The sequence below is a fragment of the Zonotrichia albicollis genome, chromosome 5 (assembly GCF_047830755.1).
Source record: "Zonotrichia albicollis isolate bZonAlb1 chromosome 5, bZonAlb1.hap1, whole genome shotgun sequence".
Lineage (NCBI taxonomy): Eukaryota > Metazoa > Chordata > Aves > Passeriformes > Passerellidae > Zonotrichia > Zonotrichia albicollis.
The window spans coordinates 24,853,251-24,871,595 of record NC_133823.1 but is presented as its reverse complement, the minus strand read 5'-3'; the positions used below and the strand labels follow the sequence as shown (position 1 = coordinate 24,871,595).

Sequence of the window (18,345 nt, the reverse complement as noted above, 5' to 3'; positions counted from 1 at the left end):
GAAGAAATCCACTAGAGCTGTTCTCCTGTGGGGAGAGAGCTACTTCTTTTACCTTGCTAATTGTCTCCTGTAGCATTTCTCTCAGCTGGTCTCTCTCATTCTGGAGATTTTCCAGTTGCATTTTGAATTCATCATCATCTCTTTCAGTCTGGATGCTGACTTCCTGGGAGTCATGTGGTTTTGGAATAACATCTGTTCTCTCCATTTTTTCCGATTCCCCTTGATATTCACTGGCCTTTGCTTCCTCCATTTCATGCAATTTCTGTTGTGCCTGGCTCAGCTCTTCTCTCAGAAGCAATAACTCTTGCTCCACAGATTGTCCTTGAGTCTGTGGTATCTATTTTGTAAGAGATTCAAGTAAACACATGCAGGAAGTACTTTTAGGAAAAAGGTATCTGACACCTTTGACAGGTTGATTATGTACAACAGACAGCAACACTGCTTTAGAAAGATTTGTACTTCTTTTAGACTATTAAAATTTGACCAAAGTCCATGTTAGATTTAAGTTTCTTTAGTAAAATAAGAGACATGTGAAAATTAAACTTGAAGCAAAAACTTCTAAAAGAAGTTATCAGAAGTAGTATTTCACTATCATACTTAAAGCATAGAGGGAATATCAGCAACAAAAAAGCCCAACAACAAACCTCTCCCATCTTAAAACTAGAGACCTTATCTCTATTTGTAGTCTCAAAAGTATAAAATTCTAGGTAGGCCCAGAAAACTATTTACTTGAAATTTGTCCAAGGCCTCTTCAATATTAAAAATAAATGCACATACAATACTTTTCTTTTGAAGTTTACATTATATATACGTGTGCCTGTGTTTGTGTACATATATATACACACACACTCCCCCACACACCAAAGTACAATCAGCACATGCAGTTATAGAAAGTGTTGGTTGCTATGTCCCTTCCATTGAAAAAGGACAAAGTCAATTCTAGTTATTCTTTAAAAAAGCAGAATTACTCTACAGATGAGCAAATTTTAGCTTCACCTTCCTTGATTATAAGAACTATATCCATGAGCAGATCAATGCAGAACATCTCCATCCTAAATCAAGTCAATATTTTACTAACAGAAAAACATTTGTCACATTCTGGTACCGGATGTACATTCATAAATATATTGGGAGTTATACCTCAAGTAAACAACAAATTTGCTCTTTAATGGTCTGCAGCTTTTGCAAATTTTTATTTAAAAGTTTAAATAAGCAAGCTTCCCATTACAGCTTTAGCATCATTACCCAAGTTCCTTCCCCACACTCCTCTGTTTTCAAAAGTAAACTGTCCAGCTTCTCCTGCAAGGAACGGTTCTCTTGGGTAAGGAAACTGATTTGTTCCTTTTGCACCTGAAGCTGATCTCTCTCTGATGTGATGATTTTCATTTCTTCTGTCATTTCTGAGATCTATTAAAAATACGCAAAGACAGCGCTTTCATGAATTCAATATAAAATTAAATGTCAAACTTTTGTTTCATTCACTCTCCTACAGTGTTCATAACGTTAAACCAGTACAACCAAAGTAGAACATCTTCCAAAAAAAACCTGTTATTCAAAGAGCATGCAAAGCACTAAGGATTCAAAATCGTTAGGTTCATGCTGCCTACACAGTGCCTTTCAAAAAGGTGGAATACGTGATCAATTACTGATTAGTGTATTGAATAGGCACTCTGGCAAATCCACATTCATTCCAAAGAAGGACCAATCCAATGGTTACAAGGCTGAGAAAAGTGGAGCATGTTACTGCTAAATATCAGTAGAAACCAAACTTAGACAAAACCATTCACCCAAGTTCATGTTTGCTTGCCAGCACAAAAATGATCCTCTGAGAAATAAAACTTAAATAGGATTTAGGTGGAGCAAGAGTTTGGCACACCATTGAGAAAACATCAGAATACAAAATAGTGACTAAACACAAAAACTCCGCACCTTGTTTGTCAGGCTGTCCTTCAAAGTCTCTGACTGCCTCTGAACCTGTAACAAGTGTTCTTCCCTTTCCTTACAAGTCTCTACCAGGTGCTGAAGCTCATCCTTCTCCTTGCTAAGTGAAGTGATTCTCTCAAGCTGCTCACTCATTGCCCTTTCAGTTTGCTGCTTTTCTGCCACGAGGTCGCCATACTCAGCTGAGACACGAGTCAGCTTTTCAGTGACTTCAGTGAGCTGCAAAGAACAAATCCAAAGCAGGATTGGGATTTGTAATCACCTCTTGCATGGGCAAAAATAACTTGATGCTTTGGAGAAAATACAACCAGTAACATGATATGTTCCTAAGGTTTCTTGTCCCAGCAATGAAGTTTAGATTGAAGAGTGTTGTTGGATCATCATTCAGAAGCAGTGTCTGTACATATGGGTTGTTGTAAATGGATTGTTTGAGGGAAAATAATACCCCCAGTGGTTTCCTGCTATAGTAAGACAAAAAACAAAAAAAAAAAAAAAACACCCACCCCAATTTTGCTTAAGAGCCAATCAAATGTCAGTGCTTCTGTCTCAGTGGAAAGCAAAAGTACAATGTGGGAAACTATGCAAGACATTCTAAATCCATAAAAATGTCTCAATTGCTGTATGCATAGGAGACATCACAATACACTAAAATAAAACCTAAAATCCACACAGGCTTCAGACATTAAAACAAAAAGCAGAGAACCAATTGATAATAGAGTAATAAATTAAAACATGACCTAAGCTCTCCTAAAGTTGCTCACAGATTTCCAGAATGAGATCGCTAAATGACATTATTGGGATGCATAAAATTTAACACTGAGCAAAAAGAGAGAGTTTAAAGTGCATTGTTGATTCCAAATACTATTCATTCATTTAGCACCAAGACATGTTCAGTTACAAATAATGGGTTTCTTTAGTACATCTACTGGAGCTCTACAAACTGAAGTGTGCAGTAGACATTGGGAACCAAATTCAGCAGAACTTGTAATTTTTTTGACAAAACTGCTTCTGACCTTCTGCTGCAGCTCATCAGTTTTCTCCTCCAATGCCCCTTGCACCTTTGAGAGCTGGTTTTCTTTCTCTGAAATACTTCCTTTCAGCTCCACAATCTTCTCCTGATGCTGTGCAAGACATTCACGAGTACATCTCAACTCCTCCTGTATCTCTGAGTTCTTTGGACACAATGAAAGTACATTAACACATTGACACCTGAACCACCCTTCCAAAAAATTGAAGAAATCCACTAGAGCTGTTCTCCTGTGGGGTGAGAGCTACTTCTTTTACCTTGCTAATTGTCTCCTGTAGCATTTCTCTCAGCTGGTCTCTCTCATTCTGGAGATTTTCCAGTTGCATTTTGAATTCATCATCATCTCTTTCAGTCTGGATGCTGACTTCCTGGGAGTCATGTGGTTTTGGAATAACATCTGTTCTCTCCATTTTTTCCGATTCCCCTTGATATTCACTGGCTTTTGCTTCCTCCATTTCATGCAATTTCTGTTGTGCCTGGCTCAGCTCTTCTCTCAGAAGCAATAACTCTTGCTCCACAGATTGTCCTTGAGTCTGTGGTATCTATTTTGTAAGAGATTCAAGTAAACACATGCAGGAAGTACTTTTAGGAAAAAGGTATCTGACACCTTTGACAGGTTGATTATGGACAACAGACAGCAACACTGCTATAAAAGCACACACAGAAAAGTGAGATCAGCACATCCAATTACAATTACAACAAGTGATCTGTGCAATGTCCCTTTCAGTGTCAGTGAAAAAGTTCTACCTTTGCTTTAGAACAGCTAATCCACCCTTTTCAGATGAGTTTTTAGCTTCATCTACTCAACTATAGAACATTCCTTTGCAGAACAGTACATATCATTACTATCCTGTATCAAGTTAATGTTCTATTTATAGTCCTTCTCCTACTGGATGTCCATATATATGTATATATAGACATTTATTAATGTAAACAATATGGGTGGCCTATATCTCAAGTAAACCATAATAAACTTGGAGTTTAATGAGGTGCAGTAAAGTACCACGACCCTTTTCTGCAGTGTGTTTTGCAATTATTTCACTCAAGCAAAAGTTTAAATAAGCAAGCTTCCCATTACAGCTTTAGCATCATTACCCAAGTTCCTTCCCCACACTCCTCTGTTTTCAAAAGTAAACTGTCCAGCTTCTCCTGCAAGGAACGGTTCTCTTGGGTAAGGAAACTGATTTGTTCCTTTTGCACCTGAAGCTGATCTCTCTCTGATGTGATGATTTTCATTTCTTCTGTCATTTCTGAGATCTATTTAAAAAAATGCAAAGACAGCATTTTCATGAATTCAATATAAAATTAAATGCCAAAGTTTTGTTTCATTCACTCTCCTACAGTATTTATAACAGGCTTCTGTGATATATTGGGATCTGAGTTGCCATTGACAATCATGTCTTATAGTTCATTGGGACTGTTATAAATAATGAAATTTCTATTTTAAATATAAATCAGCCTCATTTCTACACTTAAGTAACCCTCATCTCCTTTTCCATTTCCTATCCAATGCCACCACTCAAGTCCACAACCATGGGGCACACAAGTTAAGCAAAAGTTAATTTGACTGTACATTACCCCTTGAAGCTCTACAGAAACAGCAGCAGCTGGTCAAGCCTTGGATTAGGCAGTACTCTTTTCCTGCACACTCGCTATCAAGAGCCCAGAATGTTTTGAAGAAAGAGAGATGCAAAAGAGACTAGAAGCAGATTAACTGGCCTTGTTTTAATTATTGCATAAAGTTTTACCTGTATTTGGAGTTCTTTAATGGTTTTCCCTAGTGCCTCTTCCACACTCAGAATCTGAGATTCTTTTTCAGAAACAGTTTGTTCCAACTTCTTGACAGTTTTTTGGGATTCCTTCAGAGAATTCTGTGTATTTCTCAAATCTTCATGTGCCAAGATGTTCTTTAGAATACAAGAGAGAAATTCCACAAAGAAAATACATGTATTTTGTAATATTAGTAAGCATTCCTTGATTAAAAACAACCACAGAAACTCCCACTCCTATATTCTCCTAAATATTAATATAATTTAAAAGTCCTTCTCCTACCATGGAAACAGTGTCCTTTATATCCTCTCTGAGTCGCTCTGTTTCAGCTTGGAGAAACTCCTCTTTTTGCTTCAGGTCATCTCTTTCCTGGGTTAGAGTTTTTATTTCTTCCTGACATTCTGTAAGCTGCTGCAAGACTGCCTGGATCTCCAAGTCTTTGGCCTCCAGTCTCACTTCACTAATCCTTTCCTTCTCTTTTAATTGCTCCAGTTCGTTTAACTTCTGCTGAGTCTGAACAAGACTTTCTCTTAGCTCAAGAAGTTGTTTTTGCTCTGCTTCTTTTTCTTCCAGTTCTTTCATTTTGCTAGAGAGCTTTAGTGTGCAAAGGAAAAGGACAGACACTTGCATTATAATGCAGAACTCCATTATATGTACATGTTCTCACAGTACATATAATGAGCTTTTATGAGCTTAGAAAGGAAGAAAGATGCTAGCTAGCAAGGTCATGATTTCTCTGTAAGTCACTACTTACACTCTTGCCCACTATTAATAAGCATTTGCTTACGAAACTTTCCTGTGATGGCTCCTTAGTAGCAAAAGTCTTACTAAAACATACACATCAAACTGTAGCATAGCTTAGGAATTATCAAAACCATAGTTGGAATGTGACAGCCAGAGCAGTGCCCAAAGCTTTGTCAAAAATATGTATGCTTCACTTCCCTGTCTTTAAAATTTTTTAATATTTTTTCCATTCTGGCCAAATGGTCAATTTCTGTTGCTATTCCCTCTGGTTTGAAAGAACTCATGTTTTAAAAGGTCTCCAGTTCCCAATGAGGAAACTTTGTTTCTATACCTTTATATAGAGTAGGTGAGAGCAGCACTGATAGAAAAAAACTTACATAATAAAGGTATTACTTAAGAATGGAAAAAGAAGAATTAAAAGGTCAATTACGGAAGAATCTAGAGCAATTACATTTCTTTTCCTACAAACAGAGTCCATTGAGCTGACTAAGCCTTCAATAGTCTTGGCACAGAGTAAGTAGCACCCACTCATGCCAGAGGAAGCCAGTGATCAAGTCATTTATACCTTTCAGAGTATTTCTCCAAAAATGTTTTATGCAGTTTTTTTTAGCACTATGAATTAATTCCTCAAGTCTCATATGTAAAAAGGAGCAAGCTGACACTGACCTCTAATTTCACTTCATCCAAAATTGTTTTAGACTCTTGTGCTTCTTTAGATAGGCATTCTATTTGGAGCTTCATTTGTTCATTAGTTTCTGATGCAGCAGTGTATTTTTGTTCTATTTCTTCATGGAGCTGTTTAAGTGCTACATATTCCTTATCACACTTTGTATATTTCAATTGTACATCTGTGAGATTGTCTTTTGATTTTTCAATTTCTTCAGACATATGTTTAAGTCTTATTTCATTATCAGCTACTTCAGAAAGCAGCTTTTCATTTTCCAGTTTTAATAAGCGTAACTCCTCACATTTTTCAACAATCTGCCAAAAGAAAACAATATTAATATATAGCGGTTTCTAAATCAGTATTTGTCAGAACTAAATAATAAAAACCAGGTACATATGGAGATATAGGAAATAAAGTGCAGGCAAACATACACGATGCATTGGGTTTTGCTCTGTTGGGAGGAACTGTCTAGCAAAGAATCTTTAAAAGAGAAGGATTCCCAAATCCTGAAATCCCTCTTCTAACTCTTTAGATGTTCTTCAATACTTCCTATTTCTTATGTTTGAGCTAAGACTGGACTCCTAAACTGAATTTTTACATTTATCAATACTTTCTTGATGATACTGATGCCTTGGACTGGCTACTCAGAACAGAGGCAAGACAGAGTTAGAGAATCAAGTAGGTATTTATTAAAGGGCTTTGAAGGATTCACCTTGGGCAGTGCAAAAGCCTGGCAGAGGCTACACCCAAGATGAACAACAGTCACAAGATTTCTCAGACAGAAGTTTGGTCTGTTTGCATATCAGAAGTTAATTGTCCAACTCTAGCTTCAGGTAAAAGACACATTGCCCTGGTTTGCTTTTCCCTCCCTCCCTGATTCACTTTTGTTTATATTTTCCAGGGCCTGAGGTAAGTGGTGTGACCTTGGTTCCGAAGCCCAGAAGGATTGTTCAGTCTGACCAAAATGTGAAGAAAGGTAACTAGTGTTTCATATAGAGTTCAGAGTTATACACTAATGCAGTACAGAATCTGAACAATATAAATGCTAAAACCTTAAGGCATCAATATAGAGAAAGTTGTTAACATTTAATTACATTTTGTTGATTAGTGGAAGTAGACAAAGCATTAATAAGTTTGTAGATTACTTGCCCTGAATAATTTTCCCCAGGATCAAACACCATTATATTTCTACATTCAGTTGTCAGTGATGACCACAACAAATAGACATGCAAGGTTGGACTAGAAAATAATGCATTATTATAGTAGTCAGTGACTAAACATATTAAACTAAACAAACTTATTCCTCAGTACAAATATTAAATATCTGAGAAGCAGCAATTTAACAAACTTAACTGTAAAATCTCAGATGGACTCATGACAACTTTTGGCTTTAAAGCTTCATATCCAATAGGCCTCCATTAGTACATTACCAGTGAAGAACGATACAAAACCAAGAAAAAAAGTTAGATTTTTTTTTTACCTCTTTCTTTTGTATCTCAACTGTATTTGGTAGCGATTGAAATTCTGATAGCTCATTTACTTGTTTCTGTAGAAGTGCATTCTCTTTCAAAGCATTTTCTAGTTCTCCTTTTAAGTCAGCTGCCTTTTTTTCCAGCTCCACATGAGAAAGCAAATCTAGAAAATGAAGTTTAAACTAATAAGCAAGCGCAAGAGAAAAGAGCATATTTTAATTTAAGCAGAATATTTATATTTCATTCTGGATGTTATATTGTTTTAATTCCAGAAAAGTACATTTTACTGTTGCCAACAATTATAAGACAAAGCTCCTGGTCAGAAAATCAGTCAGCACTTCTTAGGTTGATATCTAGTTAATCTTAGATTCTCTCTAACAATCTTCATTAACTTGACAGTGCAAAATATTTTGCAACCTGCAATTTTCCAGAATGTTCAAGGAAGTGCTTAAGTAGTTCCTCCATGCCAGCAATACCAGATACTTTGGTTGCTTTATACTAACCAGAGTCTCCATATATTGAAGAAGACAAGAGCCAAAGCCTTGCCTATCCTCCCACCATTACAGGGCAAGGGGAGGAGAGAGGGAGCAGGGAAAAGGCACCACTTGGACCAGTACCTTTTGGAACTTTACCCTCCATCAGTGAAGTTAGTCTTGTGTTTTCTTGAAATAAAGATTGCAGCTCTCTCTGCAAGTCAGCTTGCATTTTTCGGTAACTGGCTTTTCCCGCTTCTATTTGGCTTTGATATAACTGGACATCCTTTTGCATTTGGTTATGGTCATTTAAGAGTTCATTCTTCAGGAAAACAATACAACATATAAGTCAAACAGAGTAAAAGTCTATGTACTTGACATTTAAATAATGCATCTGGTACATTTTCTGTTGTCACTCTGACCAGCTTTGGCCTTGATAAATATGGCAGACTAAGGCACAGTTTAATTGCATTCCTGTCGGAGTCCTCTAAGAAAACATGCCTTCGAGTTCAGGGCCATAACTGCTGCTACTATTTTGTCTTTACTGTTGGAAAGCTCAAAGTAAGCTCCATCCCACTTCTGAGTCCACATCTCTTATTCTCCTTTGTCCTCTGGTAAAATTAGGTCTGAAGTCTTATGTCCTAATAACCACTAAAGACTGCTTCTTTGATCTCTCTCTCTCTCCCTTCCTGGTAAACTTAAAACTAACCACCCACTCCTATGGAAAAAGCCTTTACTTTCTTTTTATCTCTTTCCTGAAGACCCATTTTGCACAAATTGCATAATAAAGGTATTACTTAGAGTATTTGGAGAAAGCTAATGATGAGTGTTCCACCACACTGATGGCCTCCTTCACAAGCCTGGAAGCAGACAGGCCCTTAACAGCATTTGGTGCAGTTATAAATGCAGTTCAACATGTACTTGCCATTTTCTCCTTCAACTCCAAATTTTCACTTCTGAGAAAAGCAGATTCTTTTTTGGCATCCAAGGCTATGGTTTCACTGTCTAAGAGGGATTTATTCAGCTGCTGAATTTTTTCAGTTAGTTTATCACAATCTCCCTGAAAAAGACAACACTCAAAGAAGCAAAACATGATAGAGCCATAATAAACTTAATGTGCTCATTTTAATGTGGTTAAGATGTAAGTGCAGGCTTAGAAAACTCAGTAAGTTTACTTTAAGAGGAAGAGTAGCAGGTTGTTTGAGAGACAGGATAAACAGCAGCATTTCTCATAGCTTGACTCCTCTAGACTACTGCTGTATGACATCTAGTAATTACATTTTAAACTTTGTAAAACAAAATTTCCCAAGACCTGTAGTGAAGCAGATGTTGTTCATACCAAGGCTATACCTAAATTTAATCCAACTCAGAAGAACAAAGTAGTCTCTCAACCCAGCAGAAAAATCAAGTTTACCAGTGCAAAAGATGTCTCCTTTCTTTCCACTTCTGCTTTTTGTAGTTCTTCCACACGATTCTGTAATGTTTTTATTTTGTTCTCTTTCTCCTTCAGCTGTTCCAGTTTGGAATTTATTTCTGCCTAAAAGTTGGAGGGGAAGAAAGAAGGAAAGAAGATTGGAGTGCTCAGTTTGGATTTTCAGATCCGAATTTATCAAAACCTACACAGAAAGCCTTCATGGTTCTTAGCCATATCCCCCTCATAGCTGGTAAGATTAACCCAAGCACAATGATGTCTAGCTTGGCCTCAGCAGATATGCTATTTCAAGCTAAACAAACCAAGCACATTTCACACAAGTCTTACTATCTGTAAATTCATGGAGAGGCTCACCTCAAGTTCCTCATTGTACACTTCAGCATTTGAAATTAGATTCTTTAAGTTGGTAATTTCATGCATTAGTTGAATCTGTGGAGCAAATTAAAGCAAAGTTGCAGAGGATGTTAAAAGCACCCACGCCCGTAGCTTTAGCTGCCGACACCATAAAAACAAGCCAGTCTATCTTGTGTTTTCTTTTTCATTAGTGTATACTCACACATCTACTTAAACAGCTACAAAGCAAGATGCTGCATATTCTTTCAAAGTGGATATGTGAGATGCAAAGCTCTGTGTTTTAGCTCCCCAGTAATTAGAAAGGATTCAAGTACAATTTAATCTGCAATAGTTTGACAAGCAAGAGCAATGTGACCAAAGCAATTAACGCAGAAATTGTACAGATACAACACTTCAAATTCCAGTCATGTTAAGCAGCTTTTTATGACACAGTGCAGATATTTATGATTTAATCTATTCACTGACAGGAGTGAGAAGATGCCAAAATGGAACTTAAACAAGCCATGAACACATTCAGTGGCATTCTCTGAAAGAAGCCACAAGTAGAAGTTCAGTTAGGAGCTTTTTCCATTTCTGTCTATTGGTCTTTGTTAGGAAAGTTTTACAATAAGCACTCATCTACAAGTACTTATGTATAGTCACAAGCAAAGGTAAGAAAATTCAATCTGCAAATTTAATATTAGTGAAAAGCTTTAAAACAAGCACCCTCCTGTGAGCATTCCTATGTTGTTTACCTGTATAAACTGATATATTTAATCTAATGTATTTGGTAATGTATGTGACATATCAGTATTGCTACAAGTAATCTACTACATGGGTATCAATAAATGTTTACATTTTATGGACTGTCATCAAATATCTGAAAACAAATAATTTAAAAAGCAGTTCTTGCAATGGAAGCTACTTCAGACACCCAAAAACTTTGGTTTTCGGTGTCTATTAGATACCCAAAAACTTTGCAGGGAAAACTAACTTAGGATTTGTTAAACATTAGCTAAGGACGATAGCACATAGAAAGGGTCTTCTAAATAGAATCTTAAATACAAGCTAAATGGTAATATTTTATAGAGCCAATTTCTTTAAGATCTGTAAATCACTGTAGGGAACACAATGCAAATAAGCAGTGACATTTTAAAATTGTAGCCTGAAATAAAAATGCAAAAGGATGTAACAAACTTCAGCATTAGTGTCATGATCAGAAGATCATTACACAGACTAATGTGCACAAGTAATGCCCAGAAAGGTATCAGGAAAGAAATGGAACAATACATCCATGTCTCAAGGCCTCAAGTTACTGGTTTTGTCTGGGGTTCTTTTTGCCATAACTTATTTCACAGTCCAGTCCTTAGGCAGGTAGAACCTAATACAAGTAATAAGTATCTTAGGCTATAGTATCAGAGCATAAACATTTGGATAAACAAGGAACATCTCTAGTAACCACACAAAGAGTGAAGACAACTGAAAGTCAGCATTTCCTATATTCCAAGTTATCCAGTAGATAACATCACTTTTTTTTTGACTTCCTGGCACAAAATACCATGCTTGCTTTTCTTACTATTGTTTTAAAATAATTTCATGACTAAGCTAAATAATATGTTCAAAGTTAATGCTCAAGTAGTTCATAGATTACCAAAATGAACTATCTTGGAATTTAAGACAAGATGTTTCACACAAGAAATACAGGAAATATGGTTTAGCAACCATACCTGAACTTCAAAACAGTTCTAAAATGTATTTAAGCAGCAAAATAACTGCCACACAGAAGTTTAGAGTGAAATTCAGATCACAGATTTATAAAAATAACATACACATATACACATAAATACATGTTTAACCAGGCTTCAGTATGTAACTCTCCAAAAATTTGTCTGAATTCTACACTCCAAGTAAATCCAGTTTAAATCCTGGGTTCATTCATTCATTCTGTTGCTGAATGTAGCTTATAACACCATCTGTTTGTGAATCAGCATGCAAGGCCATGTACATTGAATAAACTCCAGGTAGCATTTGGGCATAGAGGATTCATCTGTCTCTATTTCAATGCACCTTACCTCATGATCTTTTTGTGTTTGCTTTTCCAGTGCTTCAAATTCATCTATTTCTGTTTTTTCCTTCAGTCTCTCTTTCAGTTCATTTATTTCTGACTTCAACTGCTCATTTTCCAGCACTAGATTATCAAAGTCAGCTTGCAGGACGTTGACCTTGTTTACAGCAATATCCTGAAGAAGTGGCACAAGAAACTTTAGAAGCTGTTGCTGCAATACCAGCCTTATTTCTAGCAAATTCAGAACAGACCTACCTTTTCTAGTGCTAATTCTTCACAGAGTTGCACAGATTCTTCAAAGTCTTTCTGGGTCTAGAAAAAGAAACACCCTCAGTTAGCAGATCTACAAGATCAAGCAAGTGGACTATTCTATTCCTTGTTGCTTGTCTTTGCACATAGCTAATTCTGTTTAAAGACCAACGCTGACTGGATCGTTTGCCACAAACCCACAGAAGCACAGAACCATGCCACAGCTTCACAGAGATTCCAAGAGACTTTCTAGCCAGTTTCAGTAATTCTGCAGACACAGAACACTGCTGTTCTACAGAAGAGTAAGGCTGATATTACTGAGAAGCATGTTAGGCATATGTGAAATATCAAAAAGTCAAAACAGATTATGATGTTACCCAATTCATGTTAGGACCAGCAATCCAAGCTTCTTCTGAAATTTGATCTGGAACCATCAGCCAATGGCTGTCATACCCAGAATTCTCTAAGGTAGCTGAAAAGAAAGATGTATTAACAAAAGTACCAGTAGATTTTAAACTGAGCATCAAAAATTTTCTCCTAAAATAATTTTACCACATTGGAAATAATCATTCAATGGCAAAACCACAGCACACTGAGTAAGGTAAGACTTCTGACTCTCATGATTTTCTGTTTTGAAAGGGAACACCACTGAAGTCCAATCCCTACACTTATGTTGACCATCTCATCACGAAGTCTAAATCAAATCCAGAATATATGCTTAAGTACAGACTAGGAGAGGTTTGAGTGTCAAGGAAGGAACCACTCAACAATACCCTGCAAGATATAAGGAAAAAAAGCACCCCACCCTCATACAGAGAAAAAAAGCCCAGAACAATCCACTTACAAGTAAATACATGTTTGACAGGAGAGGTAATAAGGATGTAAGATGTAATTCAGCAACAATACTGCTAAATTGTCTCTTGTCTTCAGTTCAATCTTAGAAAATTTCTTTTCCAATTTTCAGTTCACTCCTTATGAATCCTTGAATTTCTCTGTCTCAACCTGACTTTTGAGTAATGACTTCCTATTCTTGTTTAGGATTTGGGGATTTTACACACACACACCTCTCCATTTTTGGGAAGAGAACATAGGTTGAAATGGATAGTCTGTCAAAGAACACTTTCCCAAAATACTAGGGGGGGTGGGAAGGCTGCATGGCAAGTGTTCATAGACCCTGCCATTTACCTCACAGCTCTCCCCTTTGGTTTAAAGAATTCAAAGCTCAATATCAAGTGAAGTTGGGGTAGCAGAAGCACTTTTCATTGAAAAGTATACATCAACCCTTGGAGTCTAGTTTGTTTTTTAATTTGTGCTATCAAAGGATCAACTTATTCTCTTGGGGGAATGTAATGCAGCGCTTGCAAAGTTATTTATTGGAAATTCTACAGAAAATGAAATAAAATGGTCTGGGTTGGATAGGACCTCAAAGACCATGTAGTTACTTACAATCCTCCACATCTGGTACTGCTGGCAGAGACAACTTCATTTTTTTTGTTTCAGTTGGCATTGCATTTTCAAAGTCTTCAAAAAAGCTCACGTTTGCCTGGTTTATTTTACCAGGAGCCCAAGTAACTCTTCTTCTTCTCTTGGCCTTTAAAAAAATATTTACAGAAGAAAGGATAAAACCAAACCACTAGGCAGAGAGTAAATGTTGCCTCAGGCTAGCTCTGTATCAGTACCTGTATCACCAGTTAACTAGACAGCATTTTGCCATTTCCTCAAAATTAGCTGGAAAGCAAAAAAGTCCCTGCAGTCTATTCACCACAAGGCAACACTGAATTGACAGAATTTAAAAATCAGCCCTTTAAAAATACGAACAAAGAGTGAAAATTACCCATCATATACTTACTCTTCATCGTCAGTATAAACCTATGTATGTAATGTCACTTTTTGCAAAGTATTTCAGAGTTATCAGGTTAAGATCTGAACAGGTGCTTACTTTAACTTTCTCTTTTGAGGCAAAGGAAGCAGAAGTCACCAGCATCTCAGTTAAGTTTCGTATTCTGTCCTCCTGTACTTTTTGAAGAGAATTTTTTTCTTCCAACAGCTGGGCCAGTTGGTCCTTTTCCATTGCATGAATCTGAGTTTTTGAAGACACCTTCCAAAAAGAGAATAGTAATTACACTGACATCTTAAGAGGAGAAATCACTCCTACAGAAGATACACAATTCCTGATACTTAAAAACAACTACACACGTATACTCCTTTAAGTCTGGAAGAGAAGTCTTTAATCCTTTAGAATGAAAACAACAGTTTAGTCTGTAGTTTAAGTTTACATTTTGACTGTAGACTTAGTATTTAAAAGTGGTTAAAACTCCCAGAAACAACACAGCCTCAGATTTTTCTAGGTATAAAATGAGCATTCTCCCAAATATAACTACTACCTGCTATCACAGAAGATACAAAACATACTCCCAAGTTCATGTTGCAAATTCATTATCATTAAAAATAAGAAATAATTGTTCTAAAATTTTTTTCTAATGATATTTCTAGTTTGCAACAAAAAACATGGATTCTTTGATTTAATGCACTAGAACAGTACAGTCAGCACTGTCGTTTTCCTGTGCTTTGTTTTATTTTCTGTGGTCTAACAAGACTTGCAAGATTCTTTCACAGCTCCATAGATTTTTAGAGAAGGAAAAACATCAAAGACTACATTGTTTGGTGAGAAGTTACTGTTGTTCATTTTCTAAATGCAACTTCCACCTATACATGACCTAAATTTTGCCAGTGATATTCATGCAGTTGCAACTTCCTGCAACTCAAATTGAAGTTAGACATCAGTAAGGAAGGAAATAATATGAAGTTGGGATTTTAGACATTCAATCACTTCTTAGATTAATTAGTTATATGATTTGTTTTGATCATTAATTATATGATTTGTTATTTCTTTTGATCAGTTAAAGTGTGCTATAAGGCATCACAGAATTCTATTTCTTAATTATGTTAACCTACTAATTAGGTGTAACCAATTAACAATTCTGTCAGTTGATCTCAATCAGACTTAGCCTGCACTCAGATGTTGACTATCATTAGTTGTTCTAGACTATTCATCACCTATTCAATTTTTATTCTCTCAATAAAAATGGAAAATACCACTTCAAAGAGCTCACCTACTCCTCCAAATTTAACTGGTTTTGGTTTAAAACAGCTAGTTTCCAAACAGCTATCAGTACTAAGGATTGATTTATTTAAGTTTATTACATACTTCCTCCAGCTGCTTTTTCAAGTCCAGAATTTCTTTGCGGTATCTTTTCAGGAGGGCATCATCATCAAGAACTTCATTGACTTTTGGTGTATTCTTCATTCCTTTGGCTGTATTGGCAAACTGGAAGAACAGTCTTTCATGGATAATAGCTGAAGAACAAATATCTAAAGACTTATTTTGTCCCATATTTCCCAACAGAATTAAAGGGAGAGTTTATTAGATAAAGAGCAACATATAATAGGATACAAATATTTGAATTAGCTTATTTTTAATGTCTTCTAAGCTTTGAAAAGGTGAAGTTTTCCCTTCTTGATATTAAGACCTAAAACGTGAGGCATAACAAGTAAGAGTATCCAAAGTTATTTTTTATTTAATAAAAAGCTCAAAAGGTCTTCAAAAAGGGGGACAATCCTACCTACAGAATGTATATGTTTATTAACAGTTCAATTCCTGTAGTGCTTAACATCTTGTGCTAGCAAAGACTTCTCTAACTAGGTTTGGAAAAGGCAAATGAGATAAAAGTAGTTATCTCCTGCCTGCAAAGTGAAAGAAGGAGCTTTGTTCCAACTTCCAAAAAGCTCTAGGTAGACAACCTAGCACAAGATGATTGGGAAAAGATGCTGTGTAAAAAAAGTATTTCAAATTCTGAGTTTACAGAAGCCCTTCAGAAGAACCAAATCATTAAAGATCCAGCAGATTACATTTCCACTCCTTCAACCTGTCTACAATTATTAGTGCTGGAGAAGAGGTGAGAAGCTTTACCTGAAGAGTGCTGAGTGTCTCATCAAAAGAAACAGGAGTAATTGTACAAATAATAACTGTTTTAGCATTTCCTCCAAGGGAGTTCTGCAGAATTCGAGTCAGCTTGCTGTCTCTGTAATTTATGAAGCTAATGAAAAAGAGGCAACAATAACAAAAAAGTCAGATTTCTGTATAAACATGATAAATACATTTTCTAGAGGTAACAGGTTATGTGAAACAGTTATCTACATAAGGTTATAAAGAAAGGATTTTAATTTAGGTTAAGGTGCTTAGTTTAGCAGCACCTTATCTTATAACAGGTGTACAAACAGTTGCTTACCCAGAGGGGTCATCACAAAGTTTTTTGATAACTTGACCCAGAATGAACAAGCTCCGATTTATATTGCAGCCTTCCTTCAGTCGAACACCTAGGTACCACACATTTTATTAGGACTATTTTAAATTTATAACAATACTAAGATACATTTGCAACCTGTCAAGCTTTTGTGCTATGTTATGCTCAGAGGGATTGGTTGTCCAAGAGTTAAACCTTAAGTGCCACAATGCACTATTGACCCAGCAGCAGGCAGTACCCAATCCTTTATGATAGCCAAAATAAATACAATAGCCAAATTTTGAAATAAAACAGTAACCAAAAATAAACATTTGGAACTTTTACATAGTAAGCATCTGAGGCCATAAGAACTACAATTTTGCTTCCTGTTTAAATTTTGCAAATGCCCACATTTACACATACAACATACCTGACTTAGATACAAGTTTTAGGTTAGTCACTCTGTAAGAGAGACTTCTACTTGTGTCCCTCTCAGATCACTTTTTTCTGATGAAGGCACTTTTGTGCAGCTTCATGCTGTCACTGTTAAAAGGTGAGCTTCCTCTGAACTAAAGAGTGAGCCATCTATTCCCTCTTCACCTTGACACACAGGTCCCTAAAAAGCTTATTGTGATTTTGTTATTACAGGTGCATCTTCACTGAGTCATCCCCATTATATTGGCTCAGTGCAGGACTGTTGCTGGGCCTGCAATTCCAGAAAAGGCATATTACTATTTAACTGTTTGCACTTTACAGCATTTACAGTATTTTCCTGAGTAGATCCTGTCCTACCAAGGGGAAAAGGCCTTATTTATAAACCGTAAATAACATAATAGCACATGGATCAAATAATTTCCTATCATAGTTTCTCATAGGGGTTAATTAACAGACTTTGTTGTCAGTGGAGCCTCATTTAATACTCACCTTCAGATCCTGTTTGACTAGCTCTTTCACTGCCTGCCAGATCTACCAAGTTCTGCAAATGCATTAAATATTTCACTGGTTAGTTCTGAGGCACTTTAAGTCCTCATAATTCTAAATCTCTGCTAAGAATTTCATAAACTAAAGTTAACCTTCAAAAAAAAAAGAAAAGTAAAGTGTCTGTCATTACTGGAATTAATGCATAGCTACTACACACAACCAATACTTTCAAAGGTACATAAGGGTGTGGAGTAAGTTTGTATGAACTCTATTATTCCACCCCAAATAGTGCCTCAAACTCACAGTGCAACAACCTCTACCCTTGGTCGCAAAAAGAGAAACAGTTTCTCAATACAGAAGTGTTAACTACTAATCTGTGGGGGTTGGAATCCCCCCGGACAGCCGAGAGCTGTGGCAGCCTGAAAGCTGGGACTGTATGTGCATTGTCATTGTGTAATTGCTAAAAGAAAAGGGGGGGAATGTGGGGGCCTGAATATATGTTGTATTGTAAGATCTGTGTGGGTCCGAGTTGCTCCAAATGAGCTACAGCTGCAGGGTCCTTAGCTGGGCAGCAGCTGTAGCTCGTGAAGGTAACTGGAATAAATAGGGGTGGGGTCGAGAGCCCAGGAAGAGCCCCTGAGAAGACAGGAAGGACTGTGCTGCAGAGAGTGGAGAAGAGCCCCAGCAGAGAGGTGAGAACAACACTGCAGTGAAGATTACAACACTAATCCAGCTGTAGGAATCTTTCATGGGAAAGAGCCTAGGTGAGATGATCTAGTGTCCTGTCCTGAGCTGGCTGTGTGTCTCTCCTTGCCTATCATTGTGGAGATAAGGAAAATAAATGAACTACCAGAGGAAAAGCCTCACTCTGAGCCTGGTTAAAAGCCAACTAGAACATTATGGCACTCCATAATGAGCAATTAGCCCTCACTTTAATTTTTGCTTCAGAGGAGTACTAACTCCACTAA

General features: G+C 36.7%; 1 protein-coding gene and 1 long non-coding RNA gene across 4 annotated transcripts in view; one reads left to right on the top strand and one right to left on the bottom strand.

The window, feature by feature from the left end:
- Positions 1 to 11,954, top strand: part of LOC141729146 (uncharacterized) — a 45,309-nt gene extending 33,355 nt beyond the window's left edge. Inside the window, exons 3-4 of the long non-coding RNA XR_012580407.1 lie at positions 7,051 to 7,125; positions 9,605 to 11,954. This is a non-coding gene — a long non-coding RNA (uncharacterized LOC141729146). The remainder of the gene's footprint in view (positions 1 to 7,050; positions 7,126 to 9,604) is intronic.
- The window catches only part of CENPE (centromere protein E), a 38,060-nt gene that overhangs the window by 14,075 nt on the left and 5,640 nt on the right, over positions 1 to 18,345 (bottom strand). Inside the window, exons 9-31 of one of the 3 annotated variants that reach the window (XM_074541081.1) lie at positions 17,381 to 17,432; positions 16,463 to 16,550; positions 16,144 to 16,270; positions 15,382 to 15,501; positions 14,113 to 14,271; positions 13,620 to 13,764; positions 12,551 to 12,645; positions 12,180 to 12,236; positions 11,932 to 12,099; positions 9,881 to 9,955; positions 9,509 to 9,631; positions 9,020 to 9,154; positions 8,239 to 8,416; positions 7,630 to 7,784; positions 6,149 to 6,463; positions 5,021 to 5,332; positions 4,717 to 4,875; positions 4,064 to 4,225; positions 3,226 to 3,510; positions 2,955 to 3,113; positions 1,930 to 2,160; positions 1,246 to 1,407; positions 53 to 337 (exon numbers count right to left, since the gene is read on the bottom strand). In XM_074541081.1, the coding sequence (XP_074397182.1) occupies positions 53 to 337; positions 1,246 to 1,407; positions 1,930 to 2,160; positions 2,955 to 3,113; positions 3,226 to 3,510; positions 4,064 to 4,225; positions 4,717 to 4,875; positions 5,021 to 5,332; positions 6,149 to 6,463; positions 7,630 to 7,784; positions 8,239 to 8,416; positions 9,020 to 9,154; positions 9,509 to 9,631; positions 9,881 to 9,955; positions 11,932 to 12,099; positions 12,180 to 12,236; positions 12,551 to 12,645; positions 13,620 to 13,764; positions 14,113 to 14,271; positions 15,382 to 15,501; positions 16,144 to 16,270; positions 16,463 to 16,550; positions 17,381 to 17,432 (3,747 nt within the window). The remainder of the gene's footprint in view (positions 1 to 52; positions 338 to 1,245; positions 1,408 to 1,929; positions 2,161 to 2,954; positions 3,114 to 3,225; positions 3,511 to 4,063; positions 4,226 to 4,716; positions 4,876 to 5,020; positions 5,333 to 6,148; positions 6,464 to 7,629; positions 7,785 to 8,238; positions 8,417 to 9,019; positions 9,155 to 9,508; positions 9,632 to 9,880; positions 9,956 to 11,931; positions 12,100 to 12,179; positions 12,237 to 12,550; positions 12,646 to 13,619; positions 13,765 to 14,112; positions 14,272 to 15,381; positions 15,502 to 16,143; positions 16,271 to 16,462; positions 16,551 to 17,380; positions 17,433 to 18,345) is intronic. The other 2 variants (XM_074541082.1, XM_074541083.1) reach the window with 2 other exon arrangements.